The sequence below is a fragment of the Geotrypetes seraphini genome, chromosome 9 (assembly GCF_902459505.1).
Source record: "Geotrypetes seraphini chromosome 9, aGeoSer1.1, whole genome shotgun sequence".
Classification (NCBI taxonomy): Eukaryota; Metazoa; Chordata; class Amphibia; order Gymnophiona; family Dermophiidae; genus Geotrypetes; species Geotrypetes seraphini.
Genome location: NC_047092.1, coordinates 16,808,155 through 16,828,397, shown reverse-complemented (window position 1 = coordinate 16,828,397; position 20,243 = coordinate 16,808,155). Strand labels below are relative to the sequence as shown.

The 20,243-nt window shown below is 39.7% G+C and overlaps 1 protein-coding gene across 5 annotated transcripts in view; it reads left to right on the top strand.

Annotated features, from left to right (window-relative positions):
- The window catches only part of IMPDH1 (inosine monophosphate dehydrogenase 1), a 217,126-nt gene that overhangs the window by 162,810 nt on the left and 34,073 nt on the right, over positions 1-20,243 (top strand). For all 5 annotated transcript variants that reach the window (XM_033958852.1, XM_033958853.1, XM_033958855.1 and 2 more), the window contains exons 11-12: positions 2,866-3,009; positions 15,003-15,147. In XM_033958852.1, the coding sequence (XP_033814743.1) occupies positions 2,866-3,009; positions 15,003-15,147 (289 nt within the window). The remainder of the gene's footprint in view (positions 1-2,865; positions 3,010-15,002; positions 15,148-20,243) is intronic.

Sequence of the window (20,243 nt, the reverse complement as noted above, 5' to 3'; positions counted from 1 at the left end):
ACCTACGGTTTCAGATACAGCACCGTCACTATCAGTACAAAGTGCTACCTTTTGGCCTCGCTTCATCGCCCAGGGTGTTCACCAAGTGCCTTATTGTGGTGGCGGCCTTCCTCAGGTCTCACAACCTCCAGGTATTCCCCTACTTGGACGATTGGTTGGTGAAAGCGCCTACGTCTCCACTTGTGCTACAAGCCATTCATCACACCATCTCTTTCCTCCATCTCCTGGGGTTCGAGATCAACTAACCCAAGTCGCATCTGCTTCCCACACAGCAACTTCAGTTCATTGGAGCAGTTCTCGACACCACACTAATGAGGGCGTTTCTCCCCTCCGACCGTCAACGGACCCTGCTCCACCTCTGTCGTCAGGTGCTCCTTCATCACTCCATTCCTGCCCAACAGATGATGGTCCTCCTGGGCCACATGGCCTCGACGGTCCATGTGCTTCCTCTGGCGCGACTCCACCTCAGGACACCTCAATGGACTCTTGCCAACCAATGGTCACAGACCACGGATCTTCTTTCTCATCCCATCTCTGTGACATCGTCTCTTCAGCAATCTCTTCAATGGTGGTTGAACTTCTCAAATCTTTCCAGGGGTCTACTCTTTCATCTACCCCCTCACTCCATGATCATAACCACGGATGCCTCCCCCTATGCGTGGGGAGCTCACCTGGGAGATCTTCGCACCCAGGGACTCTGGACCCCTCAGGAGCGTCAACATCACATCAATTTCCTGGAACTCAGAGCCATGTTCTATGCTCTCAAGGCCTTCCAGCACCTTCTCTGCCCTCAGGTTATTCTCCTTTGCACAGACAATCAAGTCGCCATGTACTACATAAACAAGCAAGGCGGCACCGGATCTCGCCTCCTTTGTCAGGAGACTCTCAACATCTGGACCTGGGCCACGGCCCGCAATCTCTTCCTCAAGGCTGTCTATATCCAGGGCGAACAGAACTCCCTGGCCGACAATCTCAGTCGCATCCTTCAACCTCACGAGTGGACTTTGGACCCTTCAACACTCCACTCCATCTTTGCTCGCTGGGGTACTCCGCAGGTGGACCTCTTTGCAGCGCCTCACAACCATCAGCTGCCCCAATTCTGTTCCAGACTCTTCTCTCCTCGTCGTCTGACCCCAGATGCATTCCTGCTCGACTGGACGGATCGGTTCCTCTATGCCTTTCCTCCACTACCTCTGATGTTGCGGACGTTATCCAAACTCCACAGGGACAGGGCCACCATGATTCTCATCGCTCCTCGGTGGCCTCGCCAACACTGGTTCTCCCTCCTGCTTCAGCTCAGCTCCAGGGAGCCCATTCCTCTTCCTGTGTTTCCTACTCTACTTACGCAGCAACGTCAGTCTTTACTGCATCCCAATCTGTCTTCGCTCCACCTGACAGCTTGGTTTCTCTCGGACTGACCTCTCCAGAGAATCTGTCTCAGCCTGTCCGTCGCATTTTGGATGCCTCCAGGAAACCGGCCACCCTCCAATGTTACCATCAGAAGTGGACCAGGTTCTCCTCTTGGTGTCTACTGCATCATCACGATCCCACCTCATTAGCGGTGGAAACTGTACTGGACTATTTGCTTTCTCTGTCCGACGCTGGCCTCAAGTCTACCTCAATCAGAGTCCACCTCAGTGCCATCACTGCGTTTCATGATCCTATCCTCGGAAAACCTCTCACGGCTCATCCACTGGTTTCCCGGTTCATGAGAGGCCTCTTCAATGTCAAACCACCTCTGAAGCCTCCTCCTGTCGTCTGGGACCTGAATGTGGTTTTATCAGCCCTCATGAAACCCCCTTTTGAGCCTCTTGCCACAACGTCGCTCAAACTTCTCACATGGAAGGTGCTTTTCCTCATTGCCATCACCTCTGCCAGGAGGGTTAGTGAGATGCATTCACTGGTCGCCGATCCACCGTTCACTGTTTTTCACCATGACAAGGTGGTTCTGCGTACCCATCCTAAATTCCTTCCCAAGGTGGTCTCGGCTTTTCACCTCAACCAGTCCATTGTGTTGCCTGTCTTTTTCCCTAAACCCCATTCTCATCCTGGGGAACAGGCGTTGCACACGCTGGATTGTAAGCGTGCCCTTGCATACTACCTTGACCGTACCAGGGCTCACCGCTCGTCCCCTCAGCTCTTTCTGACCTTCGATCCTAACCGTCTAGGTCGTCCTGTCTCTAAACGGACGCTTTCCAACTGGCTTGATGCCTGTATTGCGTTCTGTTATGCTCGGGCCGGTCTCTCACTGGAAGGTGCTGTCACGGCCCACAGGGTCAGAGCTATGGCTGCTTCTGTGGCTTTCCTCCGTTCCACGCCCATCGAGGAAATCTGCAAGGCTGCCACTTGGTCCTCAGTTCACACGTTCACTACTCACTACTGTCTGGATGCCTTCTCCAGACGGGATGGACACTTCGGCCAATCTGTGTTACACAATTTATTTTCCTAATGGCCAACCATCCCTCCTCCCTCTCTGTTAGCTTGGAGGTCACCCATACGTTAAGAATATGCTGCCTGCTTGTCCTGGGATAAAGCACAGTTACTTACCGTAACAGGTGTTATCCAGGGACAGCAGGCAGATATTCTTACGTCCCACCCTCCTCCCTGGGTTGGCTTCTTAGCTGGCTTATCTTAACTGGGGACCACGCACTCCTCCGTCGGGCAGGAAGGCACTCGCGCATGCGCGGTGCGGCCAACTAGAACTTTCTAGTTAAAAAGGTCCGAACCGGGGCTCCGTCGGTGACGTCACCCATACGTTAAGAATATCTGCCTGCTGTCCCTGGATAACACCTGTTACGGTAAGTAACTGTGCTTTCTCATCTGTTTTCACTGAAAATCATATAAAAATGATTATTATTGTTGTAGTCATGGCCTGCGGCCGTCCCCAAGGCACAGCAGTATATAAAGTGGCTGAATATGCTCGCCGGTTTGGTATCCCAGTGATTGCAGATGGAGGGATTCAAACAGTAGGACATGTTGTGAAAGCTTTAGCTCTGGGAGCCTCCACAGGTAAGCCCTGCTCTGTAGTCTCCTCTTGATCAAGTTTTATTAAAAGTTTGATTGTATCGCAATATCAAAGATTTCAAAGTGATGTACAGTATAAAAATGGGGAAACAGACAAAACGGATAGTAAACAATAACACAAATGATGACAACAAATAAGCTATAGATTAAAAGCAGGGGGAGCCGGGAGGAACTACAATCTGTACAGGATAGATAACAGTAAAAGGACAATACATAAGGACAAGATGAATTTATAAACAAGGCCTCGTTTGAATCTTACGTGAATGAACTGTATTGGCCATAATCCCAGGAATGAGGCATGAAAAGGGAGAAAATTCCAAGGTAACGGAAAACGAAAGCTCAAGATACCATAGTTCTAGCTAAAGCTGAGCATGGAAACTAGTACAGTGGAACCTCGGTTTGCGAGTAACCCGGTTTGTGAGTGTTTTGCAAGACAATCAAAACACTCGGCAAACTTTTGTCTCGCAAACCGAGCACTGACCCAATAAATGAGCACTCAGCAATGGTGGCCCAGGGGTGAGTACCTGCCTGCGGGTGCTGCAGCGCTTTCAAAGTGGTGGCTTCCTTCCCTTAGAGTCCCCGTGCGGCTGCCCTCCTGCTTCGGCTGATGCCTCTGCCGTCCGTCAGCGCCTCCCGGCTCCCGATCTAAGCCGGCCACCATCCTATGCGAGCATGCACACGACCTCACCTCTCCTCTCCTAAGTCAGTCGCTGCCCCGACAACACGCTCACCACGTACAAGCACGACATCGGTGCTGGTGCCGGTGCACAATCGTGGTAAGGGATTTCGTTTCGGTGCTTGGGGGAGGGGGCGATGACGCGAGCGTGGGGGGATGCTGGTTCGCGGGGGATGGCGCTCGTAAATCAAGTCAAACTCTGTTTCCGAGGCGCCGATTTTGCGAATGTTTTGCTCGTCTTGGCAAAACACTCGCAAACCGGTTCACTCGTAAACCGAGGTTTGACTGTATTGATTCTACATAATGATGACCCTTTGAAGAAATGTGTTCATGTTTAATGCACAATTGTAATTGAAAAACTTAATAAAGAATTTAAAAAAAAAATCTTTATTCATTTTTAAAACTTATAAGTGTATCATCACATGAAAACATTTACACTTAAATACAACATTTAATGTTCTGCAATAATCCATTTTAAAACTTAATCTCCCCCCTCCCTCCCCTTCCATAACAAATTCAAAACACATAGAAAATATAATAAATTATTTCCTAACATTCCTTACAATTATACAAAAACCATTTTCTACCCCTCCCCCAATCTTGAACATGTACTATTTAAGGGAAAAACGTTATTTACTCATTGCAATAATTAGTTAAAGGCTCCCAAACATCTTGAAATTTTAAGAAACTTAATAAAGAATTTTTTTTAAAAATGCTTCAGGTCCAACTCTTCAAAACAAAACCTTTTTTTAACCAGTTGCTTCTACAGTACCAAATTTCTCTGATCAGTCAAGCCTTTCATATCTTGTGTATGATCTATATATCGGGACAGTGGTGTGTTAAAGATTTTTCTAAAGTGGTTTTATTCTGCCTTTCTTACATAAGATAGCTAGATACCTTTATATGAACAAATGAAAGTGAAGAATAACCAATGAAATATTGGTAGAAAAGAGATACACTTCCCCCTCCGTATTCGCAGTGGTTAGGGGCAGAGGTAGCCCGTGAATATTAAAAAACCCGCAAATAATATTTGGGTCGGTTCTGCCCCTAACCTCTGCTTCTCCCTGCTATTTTAAGCCCTGAAAGCCATCCCTTAAGCCATACCTCGTGGTCTAGCAGGTTTTCGGGCATGAGCGATCTTCCCACTCTCCTGCCCCGTGCAGATCGCTCACAGGAAATGGCTGCCTTGAGCTCCCATAGTCTCTCGAGCCATTTCCTGTGAGCGATCTGTACGGGACAGGAGAGTGGGAAGATCGCTCCTGCCCCGAAAACCCGCTAGACCACCAGGTAAGGCTTAAGGGGGGCTTACAGGGCTAAAAATAGCTCAGAAAAAGGAATTTTAGATTTAAAATTGTGAATAAGTGAATCCGTAGATACGGAAACCGCACATACAGAGGGGGAAGTGTACTTGTTTATGCAGAATAATTGAAAATGAGATTTTCTTTTGGCTGTATTTGCAGGTATGAGCTGTGCCTACAACTGTGTCAGTTCCTGGGAACCAAGTGTCTATACCAGTCTAATATTTCTTGTTCCCTGGGTTGCTTTGCTTGTTGGGGGCTGTGATTTTGCCTCCATGGTATTTTTAATTCAAATGATTAATTGTTGCAATGGCAGTTTGTCATAGTAACATAGTAGATGACGGCAGATAAAGACCCGAATGGTCCATCCAGTCTGCCCAACCTGATTCAAATTAAATTTTTTAATTTTTTCTTCTTAGCTATTTCTGGGCAAGAATCCAAAGCTTTACCCTGTACTGTGCTTGGGTTCCAACTGCCAAAATCTCTGTTAAGACTTACTCCAGCCCATCTACACCCTCCCAGCCATTGAAGCCCTCCCCAGCCTATCCTCCTCCATCAGTTTTGGAGACCGTATCTGGCGAAGGACATAAGAAGACTTGAAGTGGTCCAGAGGAGGGCGACGAAAACGATAGGAGGCTTGCGCCAGAAGACGTATAAGGAGAGACTGGAAGCCCTAAATATGTTTACCTAGAGGAAAGGAGAGTCAGGGGAGATATGATTCAGATGTTCAAATACTTGAAGGGTATTAACGTAGAACATAATCTTTTCCAGAGAAAGGAAAATGGCTCCACCAGAGGACATAATTTGAGGTTGAGGGGTGGTAGATTCAAAAGCAATGTTAGGAAATTCTACTTTACGGAGAGGGTGGTGGATGCCTGGAATGCGCTCCCGGGAGAGGTGGTGGAGAGTAAAACTGTGACTGAGTTCAAAGAAGCATGGGATGAACACAGAAGATCTAGAATCAGAAAATAATATTAAAAATTGAACTAAGGCCAGTACTGGGCAGACTTGCATGGTCTGTGTCTGTATATGGCCATTTGGTGGAGGATGGGCAGGGGAGGGCTTCAATGGCTGGGAGGGTGTAGATGGGCTGGAGTAGGTTTTAACAGAGATTTCGGCAGTAGGAACCCAAGCACAGTACCGGATAGAGCTTTGGATTCTTGCCCAGAAATAGCTAAGAAGAAAAAATTAAAAAATTTTTAATTGAATCAGGTTGGGCAGACTGGATGGACCATTCGGGTCTTTATCTGCCATCATCTACTATGTTACTATGTAAATCAAACTATATGGCTCCAAGATTCAAATAGGCAGATTTAAGGTCATCTGGAAGTATTGGGTAATGGCGGATATAAGAATTCTAGAAGATGTTATATCTAATGGTAAACTGCTTGATTTTTCACAGTTACAACATAAATTTGGTCTTGATAAATCACACAGTTTGATAGTTGCAACTGAAGCAGGCCATTCAAGCGGGGTTCCCTGAATGGAAAAATCTTAATAATCGATATAGTTTGGAGTTCTTATGCTTTCAGGTGGACTTCCTGGGACACCAGGCTGCACAGTGGTATAAATTGATATCTGGATTTATGAATAAAAAAACAAAAACTGGTATTCGGGACATTTGGAGCATTGAGATTAAGCATCAAATTACTGCGTCTCAATGGCCACGAATTTGGTCTTGGAGGATGAAATGTACAATATCAGCGTCTATGAGACAAACTTGTTTTTTTTTCTGTTACATAGAGCATACTGGACCCCTCTTCATTTACAAAAATTAGATAGCTCTAAGTCTAATAGATGTTGGCATTGTCATCTCGAAGCAGGGACTTTAGATCATTTATTATTCTATTGTCCATTCATTTTGGCTTTTTGGAAATTGATATGGAGCCAAATAAATTGTTTATTAGAAAATCCTGTGGCTTTATCAGGAATCTCTCACGAGGAACTTTGTTAAAAGCTTTCTGAAAATCTACATACATAACTTCAACCGTCTTTCTTTTATCTACGTTTGTTCACATCTTCAAAGAAATGCAGCAAATTAGTGAGGCAAGATCTCCCTTGGCTGAACCCATGCTGACTCTGTCCCAGTAAACCATGTTTGTCTCCGTGTTCCATAATTTTATTTTTTATTTTGATTTATAAATCTTTATTCATTTTCTTATGTTACAACAAGTGTTTCAAATAAACTCATTAGAAACTTGAATATACACACTTGATTAACTCACATATTAACGTCAAATTTAACATTTCTTTAGAAAATTAATATTATATAAAGTTATAATATTATACAAGAAATCTATATTTGTATAATTCTTATTAAATATAATAATCCCTCACCCCTCCCTCCCTCCCAATCAATAATAATACATATAATCAACTTTATTGTAAATGCATTATAATATTGATATAGTATATAATAATCAGAAATAAAATCCCACCCCATTCCCCTTTAATCAAATATCTTATCATGGGAAAAGTTAATCATTCATTACAAAAATCTGTTAACAGTCCCCAGATTTTTTGAAATTTACTCACATAACCTTTTTGTGTTGCAATGGTGAGTTCCATTTTGTATATATGGCATACAGAATGCCACCAAAAATTGTATTTTAACATATCATGTTTTTTCCAATTGTATGTTATTTGCTGCATTGCTATTCCAGTTAAAATAAATAGAAGTTTATTGTTACTTGCCGAAATTTGACTTCTTGCTCTCATAGTTGTGCCAAATAAAATAGTATCATATGTCAAGGCTACCGGATTTTCCAATATCCTATTGATTTGAGGCCAAATTGATTTCCAGAATGATAAGATGAATGGACAATAGAATAAAAGGTGGTCTAATGTCCCAACTTCAACATGACAGTGCCAGCATCTATTAGACTTAAAACTATCTATTTTTTGTAAACGAACAGGGGTCCAAAAAGCTCTATGTAAAAGAAAAAAACCAAGTTTGTCTCATAGATGCTGACACCGTACATTTTAACCTCCAAGACCAAAGTCGTGGCCATTGAGATGCAGTAATTTGGTGCTTTATCTCAATGCTCCAAATGTCTCTAAGACCATTTTTTGGTTTTTTATTTACAAATCCAGATATTAATTTATACCACTGTGCGGCTTTATGATCTGTTGAATCCATCTGGAAACATAAGAATTCCAAACTATGATAATTAGTAAGATTTTTCCATTCAGGGAACCCTACCTGAATGGATTGCTTCAATTGCAACCATCTAAAATATTGTGACTTATTAAGATCAAATTTACGTTGCAATTGTGAAAACTCCAGCAACTTACCATTTTGTATTACATCATCCAAAATATGAATACCTGCTATCATCCAATGTTTCCAGATGATTTTAAAACCGCCAATTTTGATCTTGGGGTTTAACCAAATCGTTTGAGTTGTTGATTTACTTATTGGAATAGGAGTTAGATTATTTATATATCTTAGAGTTTTCCAGGTATCCATAAATATTTTATGCTCTTTATATAACCTTATAACCCACTCAGCTGAAAGAAGTTAACTTACAGCTTTGCCAACCTTCACTCAAAACAGTTTCAGAATTTACTATTCACTGGTCCTCAGCGGGCCACCATACACTCAAAAGCTTTCATTGCGTATGGCTTTACGCTCCCACTCGTCATAGGAGCCAGTTCGACTTTATATTCAAATATCTTAATAATAGTAGATTTAAGGTACTTAGCTTCTAATATGCTATGCAGGGAGAGTTCGTTCTTAACATCAACATTAGAATCTTTAGAATCGATGGGCTTTATCAAGATTCTTGCTCCCTCCTAATAACTTTGAACCGCCATCATTTAAATGTGAAATACCTTAAATCTACTATTATTAAGATATTTGAATATAAATAGAAAGTCGAACTGGCTCCTATGACGAGTGGGAGCGTAAAGCCATACGCAATGAAAGCTTTTGAGTGTATGGTGGCCCGCTGAGGACCAGTGAATAGTAAATTCTGAAACTGTTTTGAGTGAAGGTTGGCAAAGCTGTAAGTTAACTTCTTTCAGCTGAGTGGGTTATTTGATATTATCTTCATTCATAGCTTAAGTATTCTTACATAGTGCTGGTGTCTACCTTTATATAACCTTGGCATTTTGATACTAACTACATGACTAAGACGCAAGGGAAACATAAGTCTCCATTCTAACCAGAACCAGTCTGGAATATTATCAGTGGGCTCTGGGAGGATCCAATACATACCTTGATGTAAAATATAGGCTTGATGGTACCTATAAAAATTGGGAAAATTTACCCCGCCCTCCACAATTGGCTTTTGCAATGACACTAAAGCAATTCTGGGAATTTTACCAAGCCAAATAAATTTTGTCAAAATCCTATTTAATTTTTTATAAAAAGATTCTTGAAAGAAAACTGGTATCATCCCCATTTGGTAACAAACTACAGGCAAAATCATCATTTTAACAGTTTGTACTCTTCCCCACCAAGATAAATGCAAAGGATTCCATTGCTCACACATTTCTGTCACCTTTTGTAATATGCATTTTTCATTACTTTTCATTGTTTCATCCACTGTTTTTGTAATCCAAATTCCCAGATATTTAATAACCTCCTCCTTCCAAACAAAAGAGAAATTATCGAATAAACCTTTTGTACAATGTACATTTAATGGAAGAATTTCTGATTTATTCCAATTTATCTTATATCCGGAAAACTTTCCAAATTTCTCAATCAACTCTAGCAAATATGGAATGGTAGACTCTGGATTCCTCAAATATAATAGTAAATCATCTGCATAAGCAGATACCTTATATTCTCTATCTGAGTGTGGTATACCTTGTATTTCCTTTACTTGTTAGATAGCTAATATTAAGGGTTCTAAAACAATATCAAACAGTAAAGGAGACAGGGGACAACCTTGTCTAACTCCCCTTTGTAAATTAAATTTTTCTGAAAAAGTATTATTAATATATAATCTAGCAGAAGGGGAGCTATACAATGTTTGTATTATTTGTCTGAATCCAGTTCAAAAAATGGAAAAAAGACCAAACAGAGGAGAACCAAAAAGGACACAAAGAACACCAGAAAGAGTGTCACCGAGTGGTTAGAAAAGCAAAAAGAGAATACGAAGAGAGACTGGCAAAGGAAGCAACAAACTTCAAGTCGTTCTTCAGATACGTCAAGGGGAAGCAACCGGCGAGAGAAGAATTGGGACCATTGGACGATGGAGATAGAAAGGGAGTTGTAAAAGAAGAGAAAGAGATAGCTGACAGGTTAAATGAGTTCTTCACGTCAGTCTTCACGATGGAGAATATAACCACCATTCCAGAACCCGAGGAGATCGTAATAGGAGACAAAGACGATAAGCTGGTCGATTTAGAGGTAAGCCAAGAGGATGTACTCAAGCAGATTGACAGACTAAAGAGCGACAAATCGCCGGGTCCGGATGGCATTCACCCAAGGGTACTCAAGGAACTAAAAGATGTAATAGCGGAGCCACTTCGACAGATATGCAACCTATCCTTAAAAACCGGAGAGATCCCGGAGGATTGGAAAATAGCAAATGTCACGCCCATCTTCAAGAAGGGCGCAAGGGGAGACCCGGGAAACTACAGGCCGGTGAGCCTGACCTCAGTCCCGGGAAAGATGATGGAGGCACTGATTAAAGACAGCATCTGTGAACACATCGAAAAAAATGGGCAGCTAAAACCGAGTCAACATGGCTTCTGTAAGGGTAGGTCATGCCTCACAAACTTATTGTACTTCTTTGAGGGAGTGAACAGCCAGGTGGATAAAGGGGAATCTATAGACATCATTTACCTTGACTTCCAAAAAGCCTTCGACAAGGTGCCACACGAGAGACTGCTTAAAAAGATATGGAACCACGGGGTACAAGGGGAGGTCCACCGATGGATCAAAAACTGGCTGGCAAACAGGAAGCAGAGGGTTGGCGTAAAGGGACACTACTCAGACTGGAAAGGGGTCACGAGCGGAGTCCCGCAAGGGTCGGTGCTGGGACCACTCTTGTTCAATATCTACATAAATGATCTAGAGGCGGGAACTAAGTGTGAAGTCATTAAATTTGCAGATGACACCAAACTATACAGCAGGGCTCAAACCAAGGAAGACTGCGAGGATCTCCAAAAGGATCTAACGCAGCTGGAAAAGTGGGCCGAAAAGTGGCAGATGAGCTTCAACGTGGGGAAATGCAAGGTCATGCACGTGGGGAAAAAGAACCCGATGTTCACATACAAAATGGGGGGAACACCACTAGGGGTTAGTAACCTGGAGAGAGACCTGGGAGTGATGGTAGACGCAACACTGAAGGCATCGGCGCAATGCGCCACAGCCGCTAGGAAAGCAAACAGAATGCTGGGTATCATTAAGAAGGGTATTACGACCAGGACGAAGGAAGTCATCATGCCGCTGTATCGTGCAATGGTACGGCCGCATCTGGAGTACTGTGTCCAGTACTGGTCGCCGTACCTCAAGAAAGACATGGCGGTACTTGAGGGAGTACAAAGAAGAGCAACCAAACTGATAAAGGGAATGGAAAATCTCCCATATACCGACAGATTGAGACAGTTGGGACTTTTCTCCCTGGAAAAGCGAAGACTTAGAGGAGACATGATAGAAACCTTCAAGATCCTGAAGGGCATAGAAAAAGTAGACAGGGGCAGATTTTTCAAATTAAGGGGCGCCACAAGTACAAGGGGGCACTCGGAGAAACTGAAGGGGGACAGGTTTAGAACAAACGCTAGGAAGTTCTTTTTCACTCAGAGGGTGGTGGATGCATGGAACGCACTTCCAGAGGCTGTTGTAGACAAGAAAACATTAAATGGTTTCAAAGAAGGTTTGGATAGATTCCTAGAAGAAAAAGGGATTGGGGGGTATAGATAGGATAGACCATTGCTCAGGCAATGGGCCTGATGGGCCGCCGCGGGTGCGGACCGCTGAGCAGGATGGACCTATGGTCTGCCTCAGCGGAGGCAACTTCTTATGTTCTTATGTTCTTATACCAAACCATTCCAATGCCTGATACATAAAGGTCCATTCTACTCTATCAAAAGCCTTTTCTGCATCTAGAGAAACAGCAAAAGTAGGCTCATTCATTTTCTTTGTTAAATATAACATGTGGAATGCTAATCTGGTATTATGAGATGAATGTCTTTGAGCAACGAATCCTGTTTGATGCATACCTATAATATGAGGGAGAGCTTTAGCCAATCTTAACGCTAATATTTTTGCTAATAATTTACCATCTACATTTATTAAAGATATTGGCCTATAGTTTGAAACCAAAGTGGGATCTTTATTTGGCTTTGGCAAAACAATAGTTAATGATTCTGCTATAGTGCCATTAATAGAACCTTTATTAAGTTGATATTGATAAAGATTTAATAAATAAGGCAATAGATAATTTTGAAATGTTTTATAAAACTCCACTGTATATCCATCACCACCTGGAGCGGATCCAACTCTAAGGGACTTCAAAGCTGTTTCTAATTCTTTTAGTGATATTGGCTGTTCCAAACTTCGTTTTATATGTTCAGGAATTTTTGGACCCTCTAACATTTTCAAAAATTCTAAACCATCTTTTTCTTTATCTAAATAAGTCTCGGAAGAATAAAGAGATCTATAAAACTTTAGGAACTGTTTTAAAATAGGCTCAATTTGTGTATATATTTCACCATTTTCATCTTTAATGGCAATTAATTTTGATTTTCTTTTCTTCGCTTTAAGATAATTTGCTAATATTCTTCCCGCCTTATTTGAGTTACCATAATACAATGTTTGCTGAGAAAATAAATATTTCCTAATTAACATAGATGATATCTCATTATATTTACCTTTAAGCTTTAACAACTCTTGTTGAGTAGAATATTCCCATTTTTCTATAAGTTTTGATTCTAAAATTTTAATCTCTTTTTCTAAGTTTAAAAATTGTTTTTTAATCTGTTTTTTTAGATAAGCCGAATAAGAAATTATTTGTCCTCTCATTGAAGCCTTAAAAGCATCCCATAATATTTCCATAGAGGTCTCACCATTATCATTTAATTGAAAATAATCCTTCATTTTTGTTAGAAGGTTTTCACAAAATATTGGATCAGCAAGCAATGTATTATCCATTTTCCAAATTGGTCTATTAGTATTTTGATCTGTGATCTTAATTTCAACCCATACTCCACTATGATCAGATAAAATGATTGGATCAATGGCAGCTTGTGTCACCTGATGTATCAAATTATTTGAAATAAAAATATAATCTATTCTTGAGAAAGAGTTATGAACATGAGAACAAAAAGAAAATTCCCGTCCATCAAAATGAAGAATTCGCCAAATATCTGTCAAATCACAAGATTGTACCAAATTATCTAATCCCAAAGATTTCATAAATCTACTTGGGTTTTTATCCATTAGAGGATCCATAACAGCATTAAAATCCCCAGCTACTATTAAATTTGAAGTAGCCAGTGGCAAAATCAGTTGTTGAAGAGTCTTAAAAAATTCATTCTGATTCGAATTAGGGGCGTATATATTAAACAACGTCATGGTAGTATTTCCCATTCTCATTTCCACATTTACCCATCTTCCATGAGTATCTGATGCCTTTAATTTGAATGAAGCAGAGCACTTTTTATTAACTAGAATAGCAACCCCTGCTTTTTTCCCTATAGCTGGTGAGAAAAAACAATGCTTGACCCAACCTCCTTCCAACTTATTAGATTAAATATTTGAAAGGTGGGTCTCCTGTATGAAGCATATATCCGCATTTTGCCTCTTTAAAAATAATAATGCTTTTTTTCTTTTTATCATATGATTCAGACCATTAACATTCAAAGATAATATTTTAAGATCCATATATATATTTATAATACATTTTTTCCAAAATCAAACAAATAATGATTTTTACTAATAAATTTTCCCAATACACAAAAAAATTTATGATATCCCCAGATACACCCATCCCCCCTTTATATCCCTCCCTCCCATCCCCTCCCCCCATCCCCAATTAAATACGAAAACTTGGATACGCAGGTTGAGGTTAGGTATAAATAACTCCCTCAAGCTTTTACAGAATTTTACTTTAATTATTACCATTTATTTTTTATAATAGTTTTAATTAGGGCTGAACATTTGAATGCGTTAATAATGCAATTAACATGTTAATTAGCTAATGCTATTAAATTTTTTTAACATGATTAACACGGACCTAGATTCTCAAAGCTCGTATACCACAGGTAAAAAATTTCCGTGGTTGGAGCGATTTGGGTTTTCTCACTAACGATGTTCAGCACAATAGCATGCAAATTATATGCATGCTATTGTGCAGAGAATCGCCGGGAAAAAGGGAGAGGAACTGTGCCTGACACTTGCTTAGAAGAGTAACCGTTAGGCACAGCTCTTCTCACCTCCCATCCCGCCTATCAACCCCCCCCCCCCATCAAAAAAAAAAAAAAACACCAAAGCCTGCCGCTGCTGCTCTTCTTCCAGCTCAGCTGATGGCGGCAGGGGGAGCCCCAATCAGTTGAGCCAACAGGACTTCATGAAACTGGCGGCTCCAGAGGAGTCATGCTGGCAGCTTATAATTAGGGAAACCAACTTCTGAGGACTTCATAATCCTGCTTGTCCTCTGTGAAAACCGTGATTTGCCTGTAGCAGGTGTCCTCCATAAATGAATAAGTCCCTATGTAACTCTCCTTCCCCTAGAAAGTTGTCCTTCATATATCTACATAAAGAAGTGAGGTGGCCCCCCACGTGACTAGCTCAACCACACATTTGCAGCAGTTTGTTACAGCTTAAAGTTCTTCCCCCTAGCTTTACAATGTTGAAGTTTTCCTGTGCAGAGCTGTCCTCACTTGTGAAGACGAGTTTCCTGCTGTCTATGGAGAACAACATCTGCAGGTATTTCACTAGGTTTTACATAAACCCAACTGCTTTTATATTTTACTGGTCCATGCCATGCAGTAACAACCTTATTATGGTACGTCATTTTGTAATGCCCATGTTTTCTTTCCACCACTAGTAATGATGGGTTCCTTACTGGCGGCCACCACAGAAGCCCCTGGAGAGTATTTTTTCTCTGATGGGGTGAGGCTGAAGAAATACCGAGGAATGGGATCTTTGGATGCCATGGAGAAGAACACCAGCAGCCAGAAACGATACTTCAGGTGAGAGAGCAGGTGGTAATGAGAGCAGTAGATTCTGACAAACAAAAAGTCTGCTCACTTGACCAATTCTCATTCCAGTTGTTTAGCAGTATTTGTTTGTTTGTTTATTTTTTTTCTAAATTTCTATTCCACACTATCCAATGTTCTAGGCAGATTACAACAGACATACAAAGCACTAAATGGGACAATAGACAATAAACAGTTACTGATAATTAACAAAAACATTGAACCAAGACAGGCAGTGGGTACACACATGAAGTCCCCTTAGGCACGAAGGAAAAGAATATTCTTTAGCATTTTCTTGAAAGATCCAAAAGCTGGACAATATACGGAGAGTTGAAGGCATAGTGTTCCAAAGTTTAGGTCCCCTGACACTGAAGAGAGATCTTCTATAAGTTTCTAACCAGACCAATTGTATGGAGGGAACTACTAGAAGATCACCAGAAAAACATAGCGTACTGGTAGGCTGGTAACGTTGTAACAGTGCGGAAATTGGCTTGTGGGTGGGGGGCGCTAAGCTTTGTAAGTTAGGCGGAGAAGCTTAAAGATGATTCTCTGTTCGGTTGGAAGCCAGTGAAGTGAGATTAAAGCTGGAGTTATATGGTCAAATTTCCCAGCAATAGTGGTGATTCTAGCTGTGGCATTTTGAGCAACATGTAGGGCTCTCAGATGTTTCATTGAGGTTCCCACTAAAAGGCTATTGCAGTAGTCAGAGTAGGGAAAAATGCAGGCCTGAACTACTGAGCAAAAGTTAGAAAAGGATAGAACTCATGTAAAAGTCTCACAATCTTTATGGAAAATCGCAGAAACCACTCTCTAGATACGATGCTTCATGGAGAGGCTGGAATCTCGAATGACTCCAAGATTTCACATTTTATCCATTATAGCAATTCTGAAATTGCCATTCCTAAGGGATTTTGGAATATCGGGAAAAGGGAGATAGAAACATGATACAGGTTTTGACAACATTTAGCTTCAAGAAGTAATCATGTAACTATCAGGTTCAGGTGTGACTGCAGTTCTAAAATTGTCTCATCATGTTGTTTTTACCTTAAGAAGTAAATGTTATCGGCATAGAGACAATAGACAATACCAAGTCGCATAAGCAGTTTACAAAGTGGCAGTAGAAAATATTGAATAGAACAGGTGAAGAATGGAACCTTGAGGAACATCATTGGTAATGAGTTTCATTGGATCTGCTTTGGGAAATAAGTATAGAATAGGATCTAGTAGAAAGAAAGAACTGAAACCACTTCCAAACAGTGCCCGATAAACCAATGGAAAGCAGTCTATTAAGCAGCACTTGATGATGGATAGGATGTTCAGGCTAACTAGGAGAAAAGTCACCTCAACGAAAACCTGTGTCATAAGAGCAGAAACCAAGCTGAAAGGAGTCAAGGATAAAAACATAAGAATTACCGCTGCTGGGTCAGACCAGTGGTCCGTCGTGCCCAGCAGTCCGCTCACGCGGCAGCCCCTAGGTCAAAGACCAGTGCCCTAACTGAGACTAGCCCTACCTGCATACGTTCCAGTTTAGCAGGAACTTGTGTAACTTTGTCTTGAATCCCCTATAACAGCCTCTGGAAGAGCGTTCAGTTTTCTACCACTTTTGGGGTGAAAAAGAACTTCCTTATGTTTGTACGGAATCTATCCCCTTTTAACTTTAGAGAGTGCCCTCTTGTTCTCCCTACCTTGGAGAGGGTGAACAACCTGTCTTTATCTACTAAGTCTATTCCCTTCATTATCTTGAACGTTTCAATCATGTCCCCTCTCGGTCTCCTCTTTTCAAGGGAGAAGAGACCCATTTTCTCTAATCTCTCGTTGTATGGATGGAATTAGTGTGTAAAAATTCAGTTGATCAAGAACTTTAGCTAGAAAAGGAATAGGGGATAAAGGTCTATAATTATCATCTAATATAAATCTTAGATTTTATACTGTACTGTATATCTGATCATCCCTAAAGATATAGGGCTTGACTCGGTTTACAATAAAAATATATTTACAAAGAGGTGTTGATTTTAAGATAGATCATTAGGAATTACATTGTAAAAAACATTGAAACATTATAGTTTAAAATTTTTCATGGAAAACCTGAAAAGAAATACATGATCATATCTTAACGGCAAGATTATTCCTAATTGGTTCTTGTCACGGCCCTTTGAGGCTCCCACCTATGAGAAGCACTGCTTTGGTAAATCCCATCCATCTGACGGTCTGGAGGGACACTAAAGAAGGAGAAATCAGGTCTTACCTGCCAATTTTCTATTTTTTAATCTCTCCAGACCGGCACAGATACCACCCTATGTTTTTTTCTCAATGATACTGAAAGTCATTTTTTGTATATTGTCTGTTGAGGAGTATTACTTAAAAAGGAAAAAAAAAGTAGTGGGATCTGGTTTTGCTGGCAAACTGTGGGTTACCTGTTCTATTTTTCCTCCAACAGCTGATTTTTAGAAAGAAAAAAAAGGTAAAATCTCTAGTTTTTAGTTTAGTAGTTCCTGCTTTGAGTATTTGTGGGATGATCTCAAGGGTACTGCACAGCCTACTTATACTACTCAAACATTTCAGTCGGTCCTCAGGCTCCACCTACTGGTAGAGGCGCATAAATCCATCTGTTTGTGCCGGTCTGTAGGGATTAAAAGAAAGAAAATTATTACTACTATTTATAATTTCTGTAACGCTGATAAATGTATGCAACGCTGTACATTTAACATTCAATAAACTGTCCCTGCTCAGAAGAGCTTATGTTGAAATTGGGACATTAGATCATCTTTTATTCTATTGTCCATTCATCTTAACATTCTGGAAATCAATCTGGCCCCAAATAAATAGGATGTTAGAAAATCCGGTAGCCTTGACATATGATACCATATTATTTGGAACAACTATGAGAGCAAGAAGTCAAATATCATCAAGTAATAACAAACTTCTTTTTATTTTAACTGGAATAGCAATACAACAAATCACATTCAATTGGAAAAAACATGACAGATTAAATTATACATTCTGGTGGAATTCTGTATGTCATATATACAAAATGGAGCTCACTATAGCAACACAAAAAGGACATATAGATAAATTTCAAAAAATATGGAGACCATTAACTGAATATTGTAAAGAATGATTAATTTTCCCATGTATAGAATTTGATTAGAAGAAAAAGGGATCATATCTCTAAATATTATATAATATATTAATACTTGATTTATAATATGAAATATGGAAAGAATAGCATTTAAAAATTTTATTCATGTATTACTGAATAGAAGGGAGGGGGGAGGGGATGGGATATTATTATATTAACTAAGAATTATATAAATTTAGTTTTCTGAAATATTAGTATGAATTTATATTGTTGATGTAACATATAAAAATGAATAAAGATTTCTCATTCAGTATTGATAGGGAGGGAGGGAGGGAGGGGAAATTATTATATTCAATAATAATTATATTAATTTAAATATCTTACATAATATTATAACTTTATAAAATATTGATTTTCTAAAGAAATTTTAAATTTGATATTAATCTGTAAGTTAATCAAGTGTGATTATTCAAGTTTATAATGAATTTATTTAAAACACTTGTTAATCTTTTTCTGTCCCTGTGTAAACGCATTTTGGAATTCAATTTGGCCCCAAATTAATAAGCTACTAGAAAATCATGTAGGACTCTCATATGACACCATATTATTTGGCACTGCAATGAGAACTAAGAGTCCGATTTCAGCAAATAATAATAAGCTATTACTAATACTAACAGGAGTCGCCATGCAACAAATTACTCAAAATTGGAAAGATTATACCAAATTAAATTATACGTTCTGGTGGAATTCTGTCTGTCATATTTATAAAATGGAAAAAATATTAGCGTTACAACAGGGAAGTCTTCTTAATTTCAAGAAAATTTGGCAACCATTGACAAATTATTCTAATGATTAGTTTCTTAGCACAATGATAAAAATTATATATGAATGGGGTGGGATTTGATTAATTAATGGAAACATATTATATAAAAAGGGAGAGGGATTTATATTTTATATGATATTGTTTTTTTTGTTTTTTTTTAATCTTTATTCCTTTTTATTTCTTTCAACAAGTGTACAATATTAATACAATTAATTCACATAACTCACTTGACATTCTTAAACAATATTATTATACATGTTTTAATACCCCCCATCCACCTCCCATCCCTTCCCATATCAACAAAATATTTCATCCAAACTTATACATACTTGTATATCCCTCTTTCATAATACAATTAATCTTACATTAAATCTGTCCCTCCCCCACCCTTTCTTCCTCAAACTCTTTATTCACTTTATTATACAAAGTAATGCACAACAATATATATCTCATCATAGTACATATATCCCCTTATATTTCATAACAACATATTTCCAATAAATTTACCCTCTTTCCTTTTCTATTCATACCTATATACCATGTTTCTTATATCCATTAATCAGTTGAAATATACCGCTAGTTAACTAAATTATCTTATCCCCCCACCCCACCCCATTTCTATAAATTATCCCCTAAGGAAAAAGAATAAATCTTAATCATTATAATAATCAATTAATGGCCTCCACACCTCTTGAAACCTTTTAAAATACCCCCTTTGTACTGCAAGAAATCTTTCCATCTTGTACATATGACAAACTGAGTTCCACCAGAAACTACAATTCAGTCTAGAACAGTCTTTCCAATTAGTTGTTATTTGCTGAATTCCCACACCAGTAAGAATCATCAATAATTTATTGTTTGCTGCAGATATTTGGCTTTTGGCCCTCATACACATTCCAAAAACCACTGTGTCATAGGATAATGCCACATGACTCTCCATCAATATGTTGACTTGATCCCAGATTGATATCCAAAATGCCTGAATACATGGACAATAAAATAAAAGATGGTCTAAAGTTCCAACTTCAATTTTACAATGCCAGCATCTATTAGACTTAGAGCAATCTAATTTTTGTAATCTAGTAGGGGTCCAGAATGCTCTATGCAACAAAAAGAACCATGTTTGCCTAATAGATGCTGACATCGTACCTTTAATTCTCCAAGACCAAATACGTGGCCATTGAGATG